This window comes from Mustela erminea, chromosome 8 (genome assembly GCF_009829155.1).
Source record: "Mustela erminea isolate mMusErm1 chromosome 8, mMusErm1.Pri, whole genome shotgun sequence".
In the NCBI taxonomy this organism is placed as follows: Eukaryota; Metazoa; Chordata; class Mammalia; order Carnivora; family Mustelidae; genus Mustela; species Mustela erminea.
This window is the reverse complement of record NC_045621.1, coordinates 29,181,539-29,194,681: the sequence shown is the minus strand read 5'-3', so window position 1 is coordinate 29,194,681 and position 13,143 is coordinate 29,181,539. Positions and strand designations below refer to the sequence as shown.

The following is a 13,143-nucleotide window of genomic DNA, read 5'->3' as shown; positions in this document are numbered from 1 at the left end:
CATGACATTACTGGTGGCAGAATATTTCCAAAAAGAGACTCCCCTCGAACTTCAGTGACTGGCTTGTGGTGGCCAAGTGAATTTGGGTATGGAGGATCGTCAAGGTCAAGTATACCGAAAACCTAGAATAAGGTTCAGGGCTTTTAATGGAGAAAGGCAAAAACTTGGAAGCCTTACCCCTGAAAGAGCACACCTTCCTCCCCAGAAGTCAAGGAGAAGTCACTACTTAATGTAGCTGTGCTTATTCATGATTCAGGGGCAACAATAAAAATTCAAACCTGGGCGCCTAGCTGCCTCCATCAGTAGACAAGGCGACTCTTGATTTCAGGATCATGAGTTTGAGCCCTACGTTGGGCATAGAGATCACTTAAAAAAAGTTTTCAAACCCTGTTAGCCAACAACAGTCATTTGATACAAAGATTCAATAGTGTTGAATCCCCAGGTTCCTGGATGTTGGGGACTTTTTTGTACAGTTTTGTCCCGAATTTGCAACTTATAAGACTTTATTCTTGGGACTTCATTTCCAGAGAGCTGATGAAAAGCCTACCACAAGAAGCAGATATTCTTAATACAGACAATCCTGGAACTTCATGAGGGTTGGGGTGCTGACCCTTCCCCCCACAGTTGAAAATCTATGTATAACTTTGACTTTCCCCAAACTTAACTTCTAATAACGTATTGTTGACCAGAGCCTTAATGATAACATAAAGTTGATTATCATGTATTTTGTATGCTATATGTAGTATATACTGTATTCTTTTTCATAAATCTGAAGAAAAAAATTGTTGATAAGAAAATCATAAGGAGGAGCGCCTGGGTGGCTCAGTTATTAAGCGTCTGCCTTTGGCTCAGGTCATGATCCCAGGGTCCTAGTATCAAGTCCCACATTGGATTCCCTGCTCAGCGGGAAGCCTGCTTCTCTTTCTCCCACTCCCCCTGTTTGTGTTCCCTCTCTCATTCTGTCTGTGTCGAATAAATAAATAAAATCTTTTAAAAAAATCATAAAGAAAAGAAAATAGATTTACAATACTGCACTGTGTTTATCAGGAAAAATCTGTGTATGAATGGACTCTCATAGTTCAAACCCATGTTGTTCAAGGATCAACTATACTATGATGCTTGAGCAACTAAAATAATATTGCTCTTATCCATGAAGCAGAAGTTAGGAAGGATTATGTGCCATTTTAATATAATAAAATACTTTCAGCATTAAAACAATCAAATTATTTTTATTATTTAAATACATTTTAATACTTAAATACATTAAATACATTTTATACATAAATACATTTTGGTCCTATTCTGTCTTCCAGCCTGAGTATAGATAATATTGGATGGATCTTGAGATTACTGTGTTTGAGTTTTTAGTTGTAGGGCCGGCTTATGGTGATAGCCTTTTTTTTTTCTTTTTTTTAGTAAACTCTACACCTAACATAGGGCTCGAATTCATGACCCCACGATCAAGAGTGTCATGCTGTACTGACTGAACTAGCCAGGTGTCCCATGGTGATTGATAGCTTTTAAATATCGAGTCAACCCAATCTGTTACATTCTCAGTATTAAGGTAATAACACTTATTTGCAGAAAAAGGGAACAAAACCCCCGTTTTGATAAATGCATTTGGTAGAATTTGCACTAAACTTCCTCGGTGCTTCATTGATCAACAGCCATTAAGAAATCGTTTTATGAAATTAAGTTGGAAGTTTTTCTGTGCTATATACTGGAGAGTACCTGTATTCTGATTTTGAAATAGTCTGATCATATAATAATTATTTCTCTCGTTTAGATTCTTTAAAAAGATTTTACTTATTATTTAATTGAGAGAGAGAGCATGAGCAGTGGGAGTAGCAGGCAGAGGGAGAATCAGACCCCCTGCTGAGGAGGGAGTACAACACAGGACTCAGTCCCAGGACCCTGAGATCATGACCCAAGCAGAAGGCAGATGCTCAGCTGACAGCCACTTGGGAGCCCCTTCTGTTTAGTTTTTATACATCCTTTTTACTTATCAACTTAGCTACATTACTAGTATGAAAACTACAGTTTGGCATTGCATTTCATAGAGCTGTGATCATCATAAACCATAAGCAAAAGGACACAAATGTCAGCAGTCCTTGAGAAGATGTGATAAAGAACACTTGATTTTTATTTATTCATTTTTTAAGGTTTTATTTTTACTTTTTTTTAAAGATTTGTTTATTAGGAGCCTGGGTGGCTCAGTGGGTTAAGACTCTGCCTTCCGCTCAGGTCATGATCTCAGGGTCCTGGGATCGAGTCCCGCATTGAGCTCTCTGCTTGGCGGGGAGCCTGCCCCCCGGCCCCACCTCTGCCTACTTGTGATCTCTCTCTCTCTGTCAAATAAATAAATAAAATCTTTGAAATAAAAAAATAAATAAATAAAAAGGAGTTATTAGGGTGCCTGAGGGTGGCTCACGGGTAAGCGACTGCCTTCGGTTCAGGTTGTGATCCCAGGATCCTGGAATCAAATCCCGCATCAGGCTCCCTGCTCAGTGGGGGGTCTTATTCTCCCTGTGCCTGCTACTCCCACTGCTCATACTCTCTCTCTTCCTGTATCAAATAAACAAATAAAATCTTTAAAAAATAAAATGGAGTCATTCCAGTCTCTCCCAGAGCCTGTCCTTATCACATTCATTTATTCACTCAACACAGGGGGACCCCCAATTTCTAAGGGACCCACTGAAAACTGTTGTAACTGCTCAGTATATTCTATTCCAGGACAAAACTAGTGTAGAATCTCATGAATGTTTTTTCTGTTAGACACACCGGATCTAAGGACTGACAGCATGTTTGCATTTCTGCTGAAGCCAAGCATTTCGTGGGCGAGGCCAGCTGCATCAGGAACAACAGAAATGCTTTTTCTTCTTCCCAGATATGACTTCATCTTCGGTCTCTACCCCTCATTAATAATAAAGTAATAGTTTCCTATCACTGCTATAACAGAGTACTGCAAGTTTAGTGCCTTAAAAGAACACAGATTTTCAATCTTACAGTTCTATACGTGAGAAGTCCACCGTGGGTGTTGCTGGACTAAAATCAAGGTGGCAGGGATGCCTGGGTGGCTCAGCCAGGTCAGCGTCTGACTTCAGCTTAGGTCACATGATCCCCATGTCCTGGGATAGAGTCTCCAGTCAGCATCCTTGCTCAACAGAGAGGCTGCTTCCACTCCCCCTGCCACCGCCTGCCCCTCCCCCTGCTTGTGCTTTCTCTCTCTCTTTCTCTGATAAATCTTAAAAAATAAAATCAAGGTGACAGTGGGGCCGCATTTTTCTCAGGAGGTTGTAGGGGAGAATCACTTCCTTACCTTTCCAGCTTCTAGAGCCTGCCTGCATTTCTTGGCTTGTAACCCCCTTTTTGCACCGTTCAGGCCCCCCCTCCCATAATCCCATCTCTCTGCAACAGCCAGGGAAATTTCTCTGTGTTTATGGGCTCATGTGACTAGATTGGCCCACTGGACAATCCAGGATTATCGCCCCATCTTAAATCTGTAGGAACCTCAATCCCACCTGCAAAGTTGAGGGGTCTTTACCATGTTAATTAACACATCACAGCTTCCTTCTGGTTGCTCCAGGGGAAACCTGTCCTTCGCCTCTTCCAGTTTGCAGAGGCAGCTGGCATCCCTTGGCTCAATCTCTGCTTCTGGTCTTAAATCTTTTACAGTTTTGATTCTCTTGCTTCCCTCTTACAAGGACCCTTGTGATCACACTTTTTAAAGATGTATTTATCTATTTCAGAGAGAGGGAGGGGGCAGAGGGAGAGAGAGAATCCCCTGCAGGCTCCTTGCTGAGCGCGGAGCCCAATATGGAGGTTATCTCTCTCCACCCCAAGATCATGACCTGGGCAGAAATCAACCAACTGAGGCAGCCAGGCTCCCCTCCTTGTGATTATGTTTAGCTCACCCAGATGATCCAGAAAGATCTCCTCATCTCAAAATGTTGGATTTCATCATATCTGCAAAGTCCCCTTTATCATATAAGGTTAACTATTCACAGATTTGGGGGTTAGGACATAAACATTTTTGGAGGGACATTATTCTGCCTGCCATAGCCGACCTTTGCCCCCAAAGTCTGCATCCAACCCATATAAACGCATCCCATCCAAATGTGCTCAAAAGCCTCAACCCATGACAACATCAACTCAAAGTCCAAAATTTTATCAGAATCTCATCATTGGGGTGCCTGGGGGGCTCAGTCTGTTGGGTGACTGTCTTCAGCTCAGTGATCCCAGGGTTCTGGGATCGAGCCCCACATGGGGCTCCCTACTTCATTAGGGGTCTGCTTCTCCCTCTCCCTCTGTCCCTCCCCTACTCCCTGATCTTGTTCCCTCTCTCATTCAAATAAATAAAGAAAAACTTAAAAAAAAAAAAAAAAAAAGATCTCACCACCTCGAAAGTCCCAAATCTCACTATTTACATTACTTGACATTTGGTGAGGATTTGGGTTTGATTCCTGGGGCACAGTTGCTCTCCCTCTTTGCACTTGCAAACCTACAAAACAAGTTCTCAGCTCCCAGATATAAGAGTAAGACAGTTCTAGATTAATAGTCACAGATATTCCCATTTAAAAAGCAGAAAATGGAATGAACGAAGGAGCCACCAATGTCCCAAGCAATGTAGAAACCCAGCCAGGCAGGCAGCGTTCATTAGCCTTTAAGGCCTGGGAATAATCTGTGGCTCCTGGCTCCATCCTATGGGCCTGGAAACTCCGCAGCAGAGCAGGCTTCCCTTTCCCACGAGAGGCACCACGCATTTGCAGCTGACGCGTTTTATCAGCGGTTTCCTGCCTGTAGATGAGCAGTTCTTTCGCACCAGCTGTGGAGTGTTCTGGTCTTAAATCATCTTCCTAAGTTCTTTTTAGTGAATTCCTGCACTCACTGTAACTTTTAAAAATGTGTAATCAGGCGTGCCTGGGTGGCTCAGTGGATTAAGCCCTCTGCCTTCGGCTCAGGTCATGATCCCAGGGTCCTGGGATCAAGCCCCACATCGGGCTCTCTGCTCAGTGGGGTGCGGTGCCTGCTTCCTCCTCTCTCTCTGCCTGCCTCTCTGCCTACTTGTGATCTCTGTCTGTCAAATAAATAAATAAATAATCTTTCAAAAAAAAAAAAAATGTGTAATCAGGGTGCCTGGGTGGCTCAGTTGGGTAAACGTCTGCCTTCAGTTCAGGTCATGATCCTGAAGTCCTTGGTTCTAGTCCCGTGTCGTCTCCCTGCTCAGCAGGGGTGTCTGCTTCTCCCTCTCCCTCTGCCTGCTGCTCCCCCTGCTTGTGCTCTCTTGCTCTCTCTCTGCAAATAAATAAATAAAATCTTAAAAAAAGTATAATCATCTCAAGAAAGATTATGTCACAATGAGCAGAAAGACAGCCATGGGTGAGGTCAGTCATTTTGCATCTGCTTATCAATAAAGAATGTTGTTGGGGGGGAAAAAAAAAAAAGGATAAGACTTTCAGAGATTGGAAGTGACTGCGCAAAAAAAAAAAAAAAAGACGGCGAGGTTAGGTGGGGGCGCGTGGGTGGCTCAGTCATTAAGCATCTGCTTTTGGCTCAGGTCATGGTCTCAGGGTCCTGGGTTGGAGCCCCCTACCAATCAGGCTCCCTGCTCAGCGGGGAGTCTGCCCCTCCCTCGTGTTTGTGCTCTTTTGCTCATGTTTGCACTCTCTCTCAAATAAATGAAATCTTTTTTAAAAAATGACAGAAAGAAAGAAATTGCCATTTTCACAAGTGTCCTGGGGCTGGATTGTCTTCCTTATCAATGGACACATTTTCATCTCCTCACCTGGGCAAATTTGAAGAAGAGTGGTGAGGAGAGGCCACACGACCACGTATTCTAGAGGCGGAACCAGACTTCTGGAGTCCCAATCCTGGCTCTACCACTTATTAGGGATGTGACTCTGGGTAAATTATTTAATCTCTCTGTAACTCAGTTTTCTCATCTGTGCAATGGGTATGGCATCGGTGCATGCCTCATAGGATAGTTATGAGGATTGCATGCGCTTTTACTTGTAACCTATCCGGCACATAGTAAGTTCTGTATATGTGTTTGTTATCTAAATACTTAAATTAACAAAAGAAGATTATTTGGCGTGGGGTGCATGATTTTGAAGGAAAAAAAAAGGTAAAAAGGTAATAAGGGATAGAAATAAAAATCAAAGAAAGCCCCCAGAACATAAAGTAAAAGAGTTTCAGTACAATGCATAAGGCATGGTACCATTTGTGGGGCGGAATCTATTTCTACAAGGTATGTGTCTGTACGTAAACTCACAGCAATGTGTCTGGCAGGATATTTAGCTCTCTAGAGGGGGCAGTCAGACGAGGAGAGCCTCTGCGTTATTTTCCACAGCTGAATGGTTACCATGAGAACATATCTATGTGTTCTTTGTTTTTTGGGTTTTGGGGTTTTTTTGTTGTTTGTTTGTTTTTTGTTTTTTGTTTTGCAAATCAACGTTCAAGAACAAAGCCCCCAGGAAGCAATGAGGAAGAGTGGCCAGGTCGCCATCTGGGAGTGAAGAGAAGTCACAGAATAGATGACATCAGAATTGGATCTTCAAGGAGGCATCGCCTGAGGAAAAGAGACTGCTGAAGCCAGGGCAGCTGGAGAAGAAAATGATGTGTTTGAGGAAGGATCGGAATTTATCTGAGCAGAGTTTTGGCCGGTGTGGTTGGGCCGGGAGAGGAAGGGAGGGACAGGTCTGAGACTGGGCTGTGGGGATGGGTTTAGGGTCGGTTGGGAAGGGCTGCTAGACACACAGAGGGGGTTGAACTTTGTGGAGACGACTTTTTAAACCGCTGTGGGGCATGATTACAAAAGAAGTATCCTTTGGCAGCCAGGTGGCAAGTGGACCAGACAGGTAGGGAATGGTTGCTTGGGGACTGGTTAAGGAGACTGCTGCACTGACCCTGGAGAATTGCCCCGCAAATGACAGAACAGGGTCTGCACGTGAATGAATAGGGTCTGTGTAGGGATGGAAGAAGGGCTGGGTTTTAGAGAGAATTAGGAGGAGGCATCCACAGTACCTGCCCTCAGCATCAACTCCCCATTTTTGTGGTAACTGTATCCTGCTTTGCGGGACCACGTTTTGTCGCCTTCGGCCTCTGTGCTTTTGGCTCTGGGCTCCAAGGGTAGGACACAGGATGTAAGTCATTAAGGCATGCTGTCTGCTCAACCACCTTTCCTGGAGCACATGATCCCAAGCAGAACAATCAGGGGCACCAAGACCTGTTCTGGGACATCCGCAAGCCAACTCCCTCCCTCAGGTGTGAGACGATGGGAACCTGAAACTGCTCAAGCCCCCGTGTGCCCAAGGGAAGGGGAGTCTATAGCTGGAACTTGGCAGCATCCTTGGAGCCCCAAATGAAGCTAAACCTTAGCCAGCTGTGGCCACAGACTTCTCACAAGCCAGTGATTTTTTAAATTCAGTTCAATTTAATTTAGTTTGGGGTTGCCTGGGTGGCTCAGCTGGTTAAGTGTCCACCCTCAGCTTGGGTCATGATCCTGGGGTTCTTGCTCAATGCGGAACCTGCTTCTCCCTCTCCCTCTGCCTGCTGATTCCCCTGTTGTGTGTGCTATCTCTTGCTCTCTCTCTCTCTCTCTCTGACAAATAAATAAGCGAAATCTTTAAAAAAAATTAATTAAGTTTGGTTTAAGTCAGTTTGAGTAGCATTTCCCGTTCAAACTGAACTGAATTAAGAGTATTCAGCGTTTCTAATGATTAGCCCTGGGAACAAAGAGCATCTCTGAAATCTATTGCTCTTGGTCTTCTGGTAGTAAATAAGGACAAAAAGATGTCCTTAGCCACTGTCAGGCCCTCTTAGGGAGAGGAGGATGTGTCGCTCTGATTTGCTAAGTTAACAGAATTTAATAAGGCTTTCGAGATTCTGGAAGGGGTGGCCCAGGCCTGTGTGACTACCAGACTTTGGGATTTCACAGAATTCAGCAGCAAAGTTACAAAGACAAATCTTAGGGTCCAAATTAGAATCCCAAGCGGTTTGTTGTTTTGGTTTTCTTTTTTTTAAGATTTTTTTAAAAGAGAGAACGGGGGAAGGGAACGGTATGGGGAGGGACAAAGGGAAAGGGAGAACAAGAGACTCTCCGGCAGATTCCCCACTGAAAGCAGAGTCTGTTCCAGAGATCATGCCCTGAGCTAAAACCAAGAGTCAGATGCCCACCTGACTAAGCCACCCGGGCACCCCCATAATTGCCAACTTTTAATTTTGGTAAGTAATCATAAAAGAATATATCATAAAATACCATAAAAGAAATAATATTTTTGCCCTCTCTCTCTCTCACGCACACATATCGACACCTACACACACAGAGAAAAGATAACTTTCAAATAAAGCATATCCCTTTCCAGTGAAAATGTCCGGCGGGTTTGTAAAGGACAAACCTTTGTCCTCATGATTCTCTCTCTGTCTCAGGTACGAGAAAACTTTTTACCAGCAGTGCCTAGTAGAGAACGCCGTGCCCCTCGGTAGAGCCCTCAGATGTCATCCACATTCCTGGGATAGGGTAAGTCTGAGCCACACAGGCCCAGGCCTAGGAGGAGGATTACAGATCCCAGAGAAAGGCCTCTCTCAAGGCAGGGAGGCTCTGGCAAGGGAAGCCAGACAGCGAGAGCATGAAGCTCGGAGAGACTGGTAGAAATCTCATTCCCACCACTGCCCGAGTCCAGCCAGCCCTCTCGCCAGCCCACCACCTGAGTGGGGACCCCAGGAGCCCTGGGTATAGACTAGTTGCAGTGCTGGGTCTAGAGGAGGGTGCTTGGAGAGACTGGGGACTGTGAGCAGGCAGGGTCCCCCCTCTGGAGCAGCAGCGGCCTCGCTGGGGTTTCAGCATCAACAGAGACTGGGGCCAAGCTCCAGAGTATGGCGTGGGCTGCTCTTTTGTGCCCTGAGGAAGAGTAGCTCCTTCAGCTCAGCTCAGAAAGGGGGAAGACATTAGCCTAAGGGTGACGGGATGGAAGTCTTGCCCCTCCACAGCCCCTTCCTAGAGCAGGCACTTAACCACCCAGTGAAGCGGGGTTCATAGGAAGGAGATTCTGACAAGTCACCGTTAGCAGGCATGTGCACTGCGGTCATGCGGTCACTATCAGAAAGTGCTCCAACTTTCAGTCAGAGGGACCTGAACATCCCCGTTTTATAAGGGAGACTGGATGGAAACTACTGGCTGAGAGCCAAGACCCTGGGGCAGGGCAGGAGGACAACCAGATGGAGGGGTCGGCGGAGAGTGAACAAAGCATGGAGGAAGGCCAGGGAAGCAGGCCCAGACAAGGCAGGCAGGAATGGAGTGATGGGAAACATAGTGGGAAAAGTACTCTCTGCACCCCGCTCTGGACACGGAGTATATGTACGTGCATACACGGACCCGAGAGCTTGTTTCTCTGGTAGTAGGCTCTGCTCTTCCAGAGCGTTCTCCCCGCTCTCTGCTCTTGTCAACTTCCAGGCCCTGCCAGCTCATCTGTCTTTGCCTTATCTCCCACCCAAGTTCCTGAGAAACCCAAGATCTAAGCTGCTCGGAATGTCTGTCTCCAGTGAGGCCCTGAAAACCATCATCTCCAGCCAGTCTACAACTCCCCTGACCTTGAACTAGGGGTCCATCAGCTCGGGCAGAGAAGAGCAGGGGTTCCAGTGGTCTACGGAGCGGCCACCAACAGCTCAGAACACTTTGTGTCTTCTGCAAGAGTTGCAGCTTCCCACCGGAGGCATGCCCAATCCCAGCTCTGGAACTCCACGACTTCAAGGTCGAGTGAGGCTGTGTGACCTGAGATCCTATGATCCCATGCTCCTGGGGCCCAGACCTGCCCCCCACCATATCAGAGAAGCCAGAGGATGTGTGCCAAGTCATATGCACTGTGTTGTTTATTGTCCCATGTTACCCATGGGACAGGGGTGGGATGGGGAGGGAGCCCTGGGGCAGAGAGAGACGGAAGGAGGGGGCAGTGGGAACCATCCGTTTTCTGAACTCTGCCCTTTCTTCCAGCTGGTGATGGATGCAGCTACCAGCAGGACGCAGTCAGATACAAGCACAGTGTTGTGTGAGAAGGTTGGGCACCGTCTCATACTTGAAAGAGTAGCCACCGTCTGAGGTGGTACGGACACGTAGGGGCCTCATGGTCCCAGGGAGGGCAGCACAGCAGGGCTGTGCCCCTGGCAACAAGGAAGGAGGTTGGACAGGGGTGGGAGGAACCCCGGGCCCCGGCAGGGACAGGTCCGGTGGGGCAGACAGCCCGCATCCCCCATGGCAATAGTGGAAGATGAAACTGGGCGGGTATACAATCCACCGGTCCCAGCCCAGCTCCTGGAAGGAGATATTGAGGGCGGCTCTGTGACAGTCGGCATAGGAGGCAGGTTCCTCCGGAGGCCTCTGGAGCAGACGCAGCGCCGCCGGAGACCAGGGCCAGGGCAACGGGGGAGTGGAACGTCGGGCTCGCTCCCCCACACTGGGTGGCCTGGCCCGGGTGTGGGCCACCAGGAAGGGTGTGGCCTCGGGCCGGGCTGAGCAGGAACAGAGAGGGCAGCGGAGCAGCAGCACCAAGACTGGGTTGGTCAGCAGAGGGAGGGCAGAGGGGGCGAGCTGCAGCACTGCCCAGCGAGGGGGTGCCTGGCCCAACGACATGGGCACGGCCATGGGGACCCCCGATGACAGCGCCAGCAGGCTTAGCAGGGGCCCAGAGCTATTGGAAGCCACTTTGCTCCGCCTGTCCAGTCCCGTGTGGAACCACAGGTGGGCTGAAGTCACTTGGCGGCTGCGCGTGTGCTGGGATGGCCGGAACACGTATGTGAAGAGGCCGTCCTCTGCCTCTGGGGTCAGCTCTCTAGCCACTGGCTGGTCCGTGCACCTGGCACCTGAGGAGACAGAGGGAAGGAAGAGGGCAGCCCAGACCGGGAGAGCACGGGACCTCTCCTCTTCCCCAATGGCAGGGACAGGACTGCTGGCCACCAGCCAGCCACACTCTGAGTGCTCTGCCCACGCACAGAAGCTCTCCATTTGTTATTTCATTCCTAAAGGACTTTAAAAATACAAGATGTTGCCAACTTCTCTCCGAAATGGTTTTACCAATTAATATTCCCGTCAGCCACGTATATAAGAGGCCCTGCCCGCCCTTCGCCAGCGCTTGGCATCGTTAGACCTAAATGTTTGTTCACCGGTCATGTGAAACAGAATCTTGAATGAAGGTACCTTGAATACAGGGGCATTTGTTTTATCCCCCCAGATAGCTTTAAAAAATTTTTTTTAAGATTTTATTTTTAAGTGATCTCGACACCCAACGTGGGGCTCAAACTCACAACCCCAAGATCAAGGGTCACATGCTCTCCTGACTGAGCCAGCCAGGCGCCCCACCCCGTGTATCTTTTTATATTGTCAGAAATACTGCATGATACAGTCTTTAAAACAATTCCGCGTTTAGGGGCACCTGGATGGCGCGTCCGTTGAGCATCCTACTCTCGGTTTCAGCTCAGGTCATGATCTCAGGGTTGTGGAATCGAGCCTCCCACTGGGCTCCACACCAGCATGGACTCTGCTTGATATCCTCTGCCCCTCCAGCTGGTGCTCTCTCTTTCTTAAAAAAAATAAGTATTTTTTTTAATTCCGCTTAAAAAAAATAGGTTCACATCTGAAAGAAAAAGCGGCAGGGGTGGGGGGTTGGGAGGAGAAAGCGTATCACCCAGGATAGAGGGCAGTGCTTTCTAAGAAAGGCAGTTGGTGGCCTTCCATGACAGGTACGCAGATGGGGAAGGACTAGAGATTGGGACAACACTGTCCCACGCATTCTCTCATTTAAAAATCTCACGATTGATCTATTCTGCGGATAAGGAAACAGGGTGACAAAGAGGAAGGGACATTTAACGACTAAGTTGCCAGGCTGGGATTCTGCCTGATCCCAAATCCACCCTGAGTCACTGCGCTGCATAAGGCACAAGACCAAGGCACAAGGAGGAAGGAGCTCCTCTCTGAAGCAAAGGATAAACCGGATTACGAGAAAGTCCACCTGGAAGAGGGCTTTACTGGTTCCATCAGTGGAACTGCAAAACACACATATGGAGATGAAAGGCGATTTAAGAGAAAGTAGATTAATTTCCTGGAAAGGTTTCCCAACAAATCTTACCCCTGCATTTCTGTTATCTTTTCAAGTCTCAGCTAATTGGGACAAAAGAAACAAGGTTTGAAGTAGGGAGCAGAGGCAGAGGAAGAAGGAAAGGTGAAGAAAAGGGGCCCAGACCCAAATGTCTGTCTCTAGAGACTCTTGATCTCCCAAATGCCTCCCCTGAGCCTTGCACCCTTTCGCTTAATCCTGAGAGGTAGGCATTATTGCCCATTTTTGGGTGAGGAGACGGGAGATTCAAACCCAGACCCGTCTGGCCCTGGAGCCCACGCTGTATGTATCACACTGCTTCTCCAAGTCGCCCTGCCGGTTCCCACTTTCATTACCTGTAGCTGGGAAAAGGATGGCCTGGGAGACATCCTCCTCCTCCCTGGGCTCAGAGCCCCTGCGCAGGAAGCCCCCCTGGGCATGTCTTCGGGGCAGACGCCTGCCTCCAGGGTCCCCGCCTTCCCCGGCCAGTGTGGGGGGCCCCAGAGCATCCAAGAACAGGGCCCTCACCTTGGCCAGCACAAGTGCCCGGTCCAGCTCTGGCCCATGGCAGCCATGCCCACTCTTTGGGGACAGCAGCAAGAGGAGCAGGAGTGGCAGATGGGGCGACATAGTTCACCTAGCCCTGCCAACTGTGAACCCGCTCCCTGCCCTGTGCCCCTTCTGCCAGGGTCTGCCCCCTGCTTCCCCACTCTGCCCTCAACATCCCACCACGGGGCCTCTTCTACCCTTCTCATCCTGGTCTCCCCAGTCCTTCCCACGCCCTGCAATCCAGAGTGGCCCCTGCCCATGGCATTGAGACCTCCTATCTCTGACGCAGATGTCTGTGGCCCTGAGCCTTATCTTCCACTCCTGCCAAGCCTGTGGGGGAGGGGGCTGGTGAGGGTTTTCACCCCGAGTGACCTGACCCACACATACCACCCCTTCCCCTACACACACACACACACACACACACACTCACACACTCTCTCTCTCTCTCTCTCTCTCTCTCACACACACACACACAGAGCCACATCCCTCTACCCAGCACAGAGGTGACATC

At 48.4% G+C, this 13,143-nt stretch overlaps 1 protein-coding gene across 1 annotated transcript; it reads right to left on the bottom strand.

The window, feature by feature from the left end:
- Nucleotides 1-9,995: 9,995 nt before the first annotated feature.
- Nucleotides 9,996-13,066, bottom strand: INHA (inhibin subunit alpha). The gene is made up of 2 exons (XM_032354926.1): nucleotides 12,440-13,066; nucleotides 9,996-10,854 (listed from the first exon to the last, which is right to left on the bottom strand). The coding sequence occupies exons 1-2, from the start codon at nucleotides 12,711-12,713 to the stop codon at nucleotides 10,022-10,024; spliced, it is 1,107 nt and encodes a 368-aa protein (XP_032210817.1). The 5' UTR covers nucleotides 12,714-13,066; the 3' UTR covers nucleotides 9,996-10,021.
- Nucleotides 13,067-13,143: the final 77 nt, after the last annotated feature.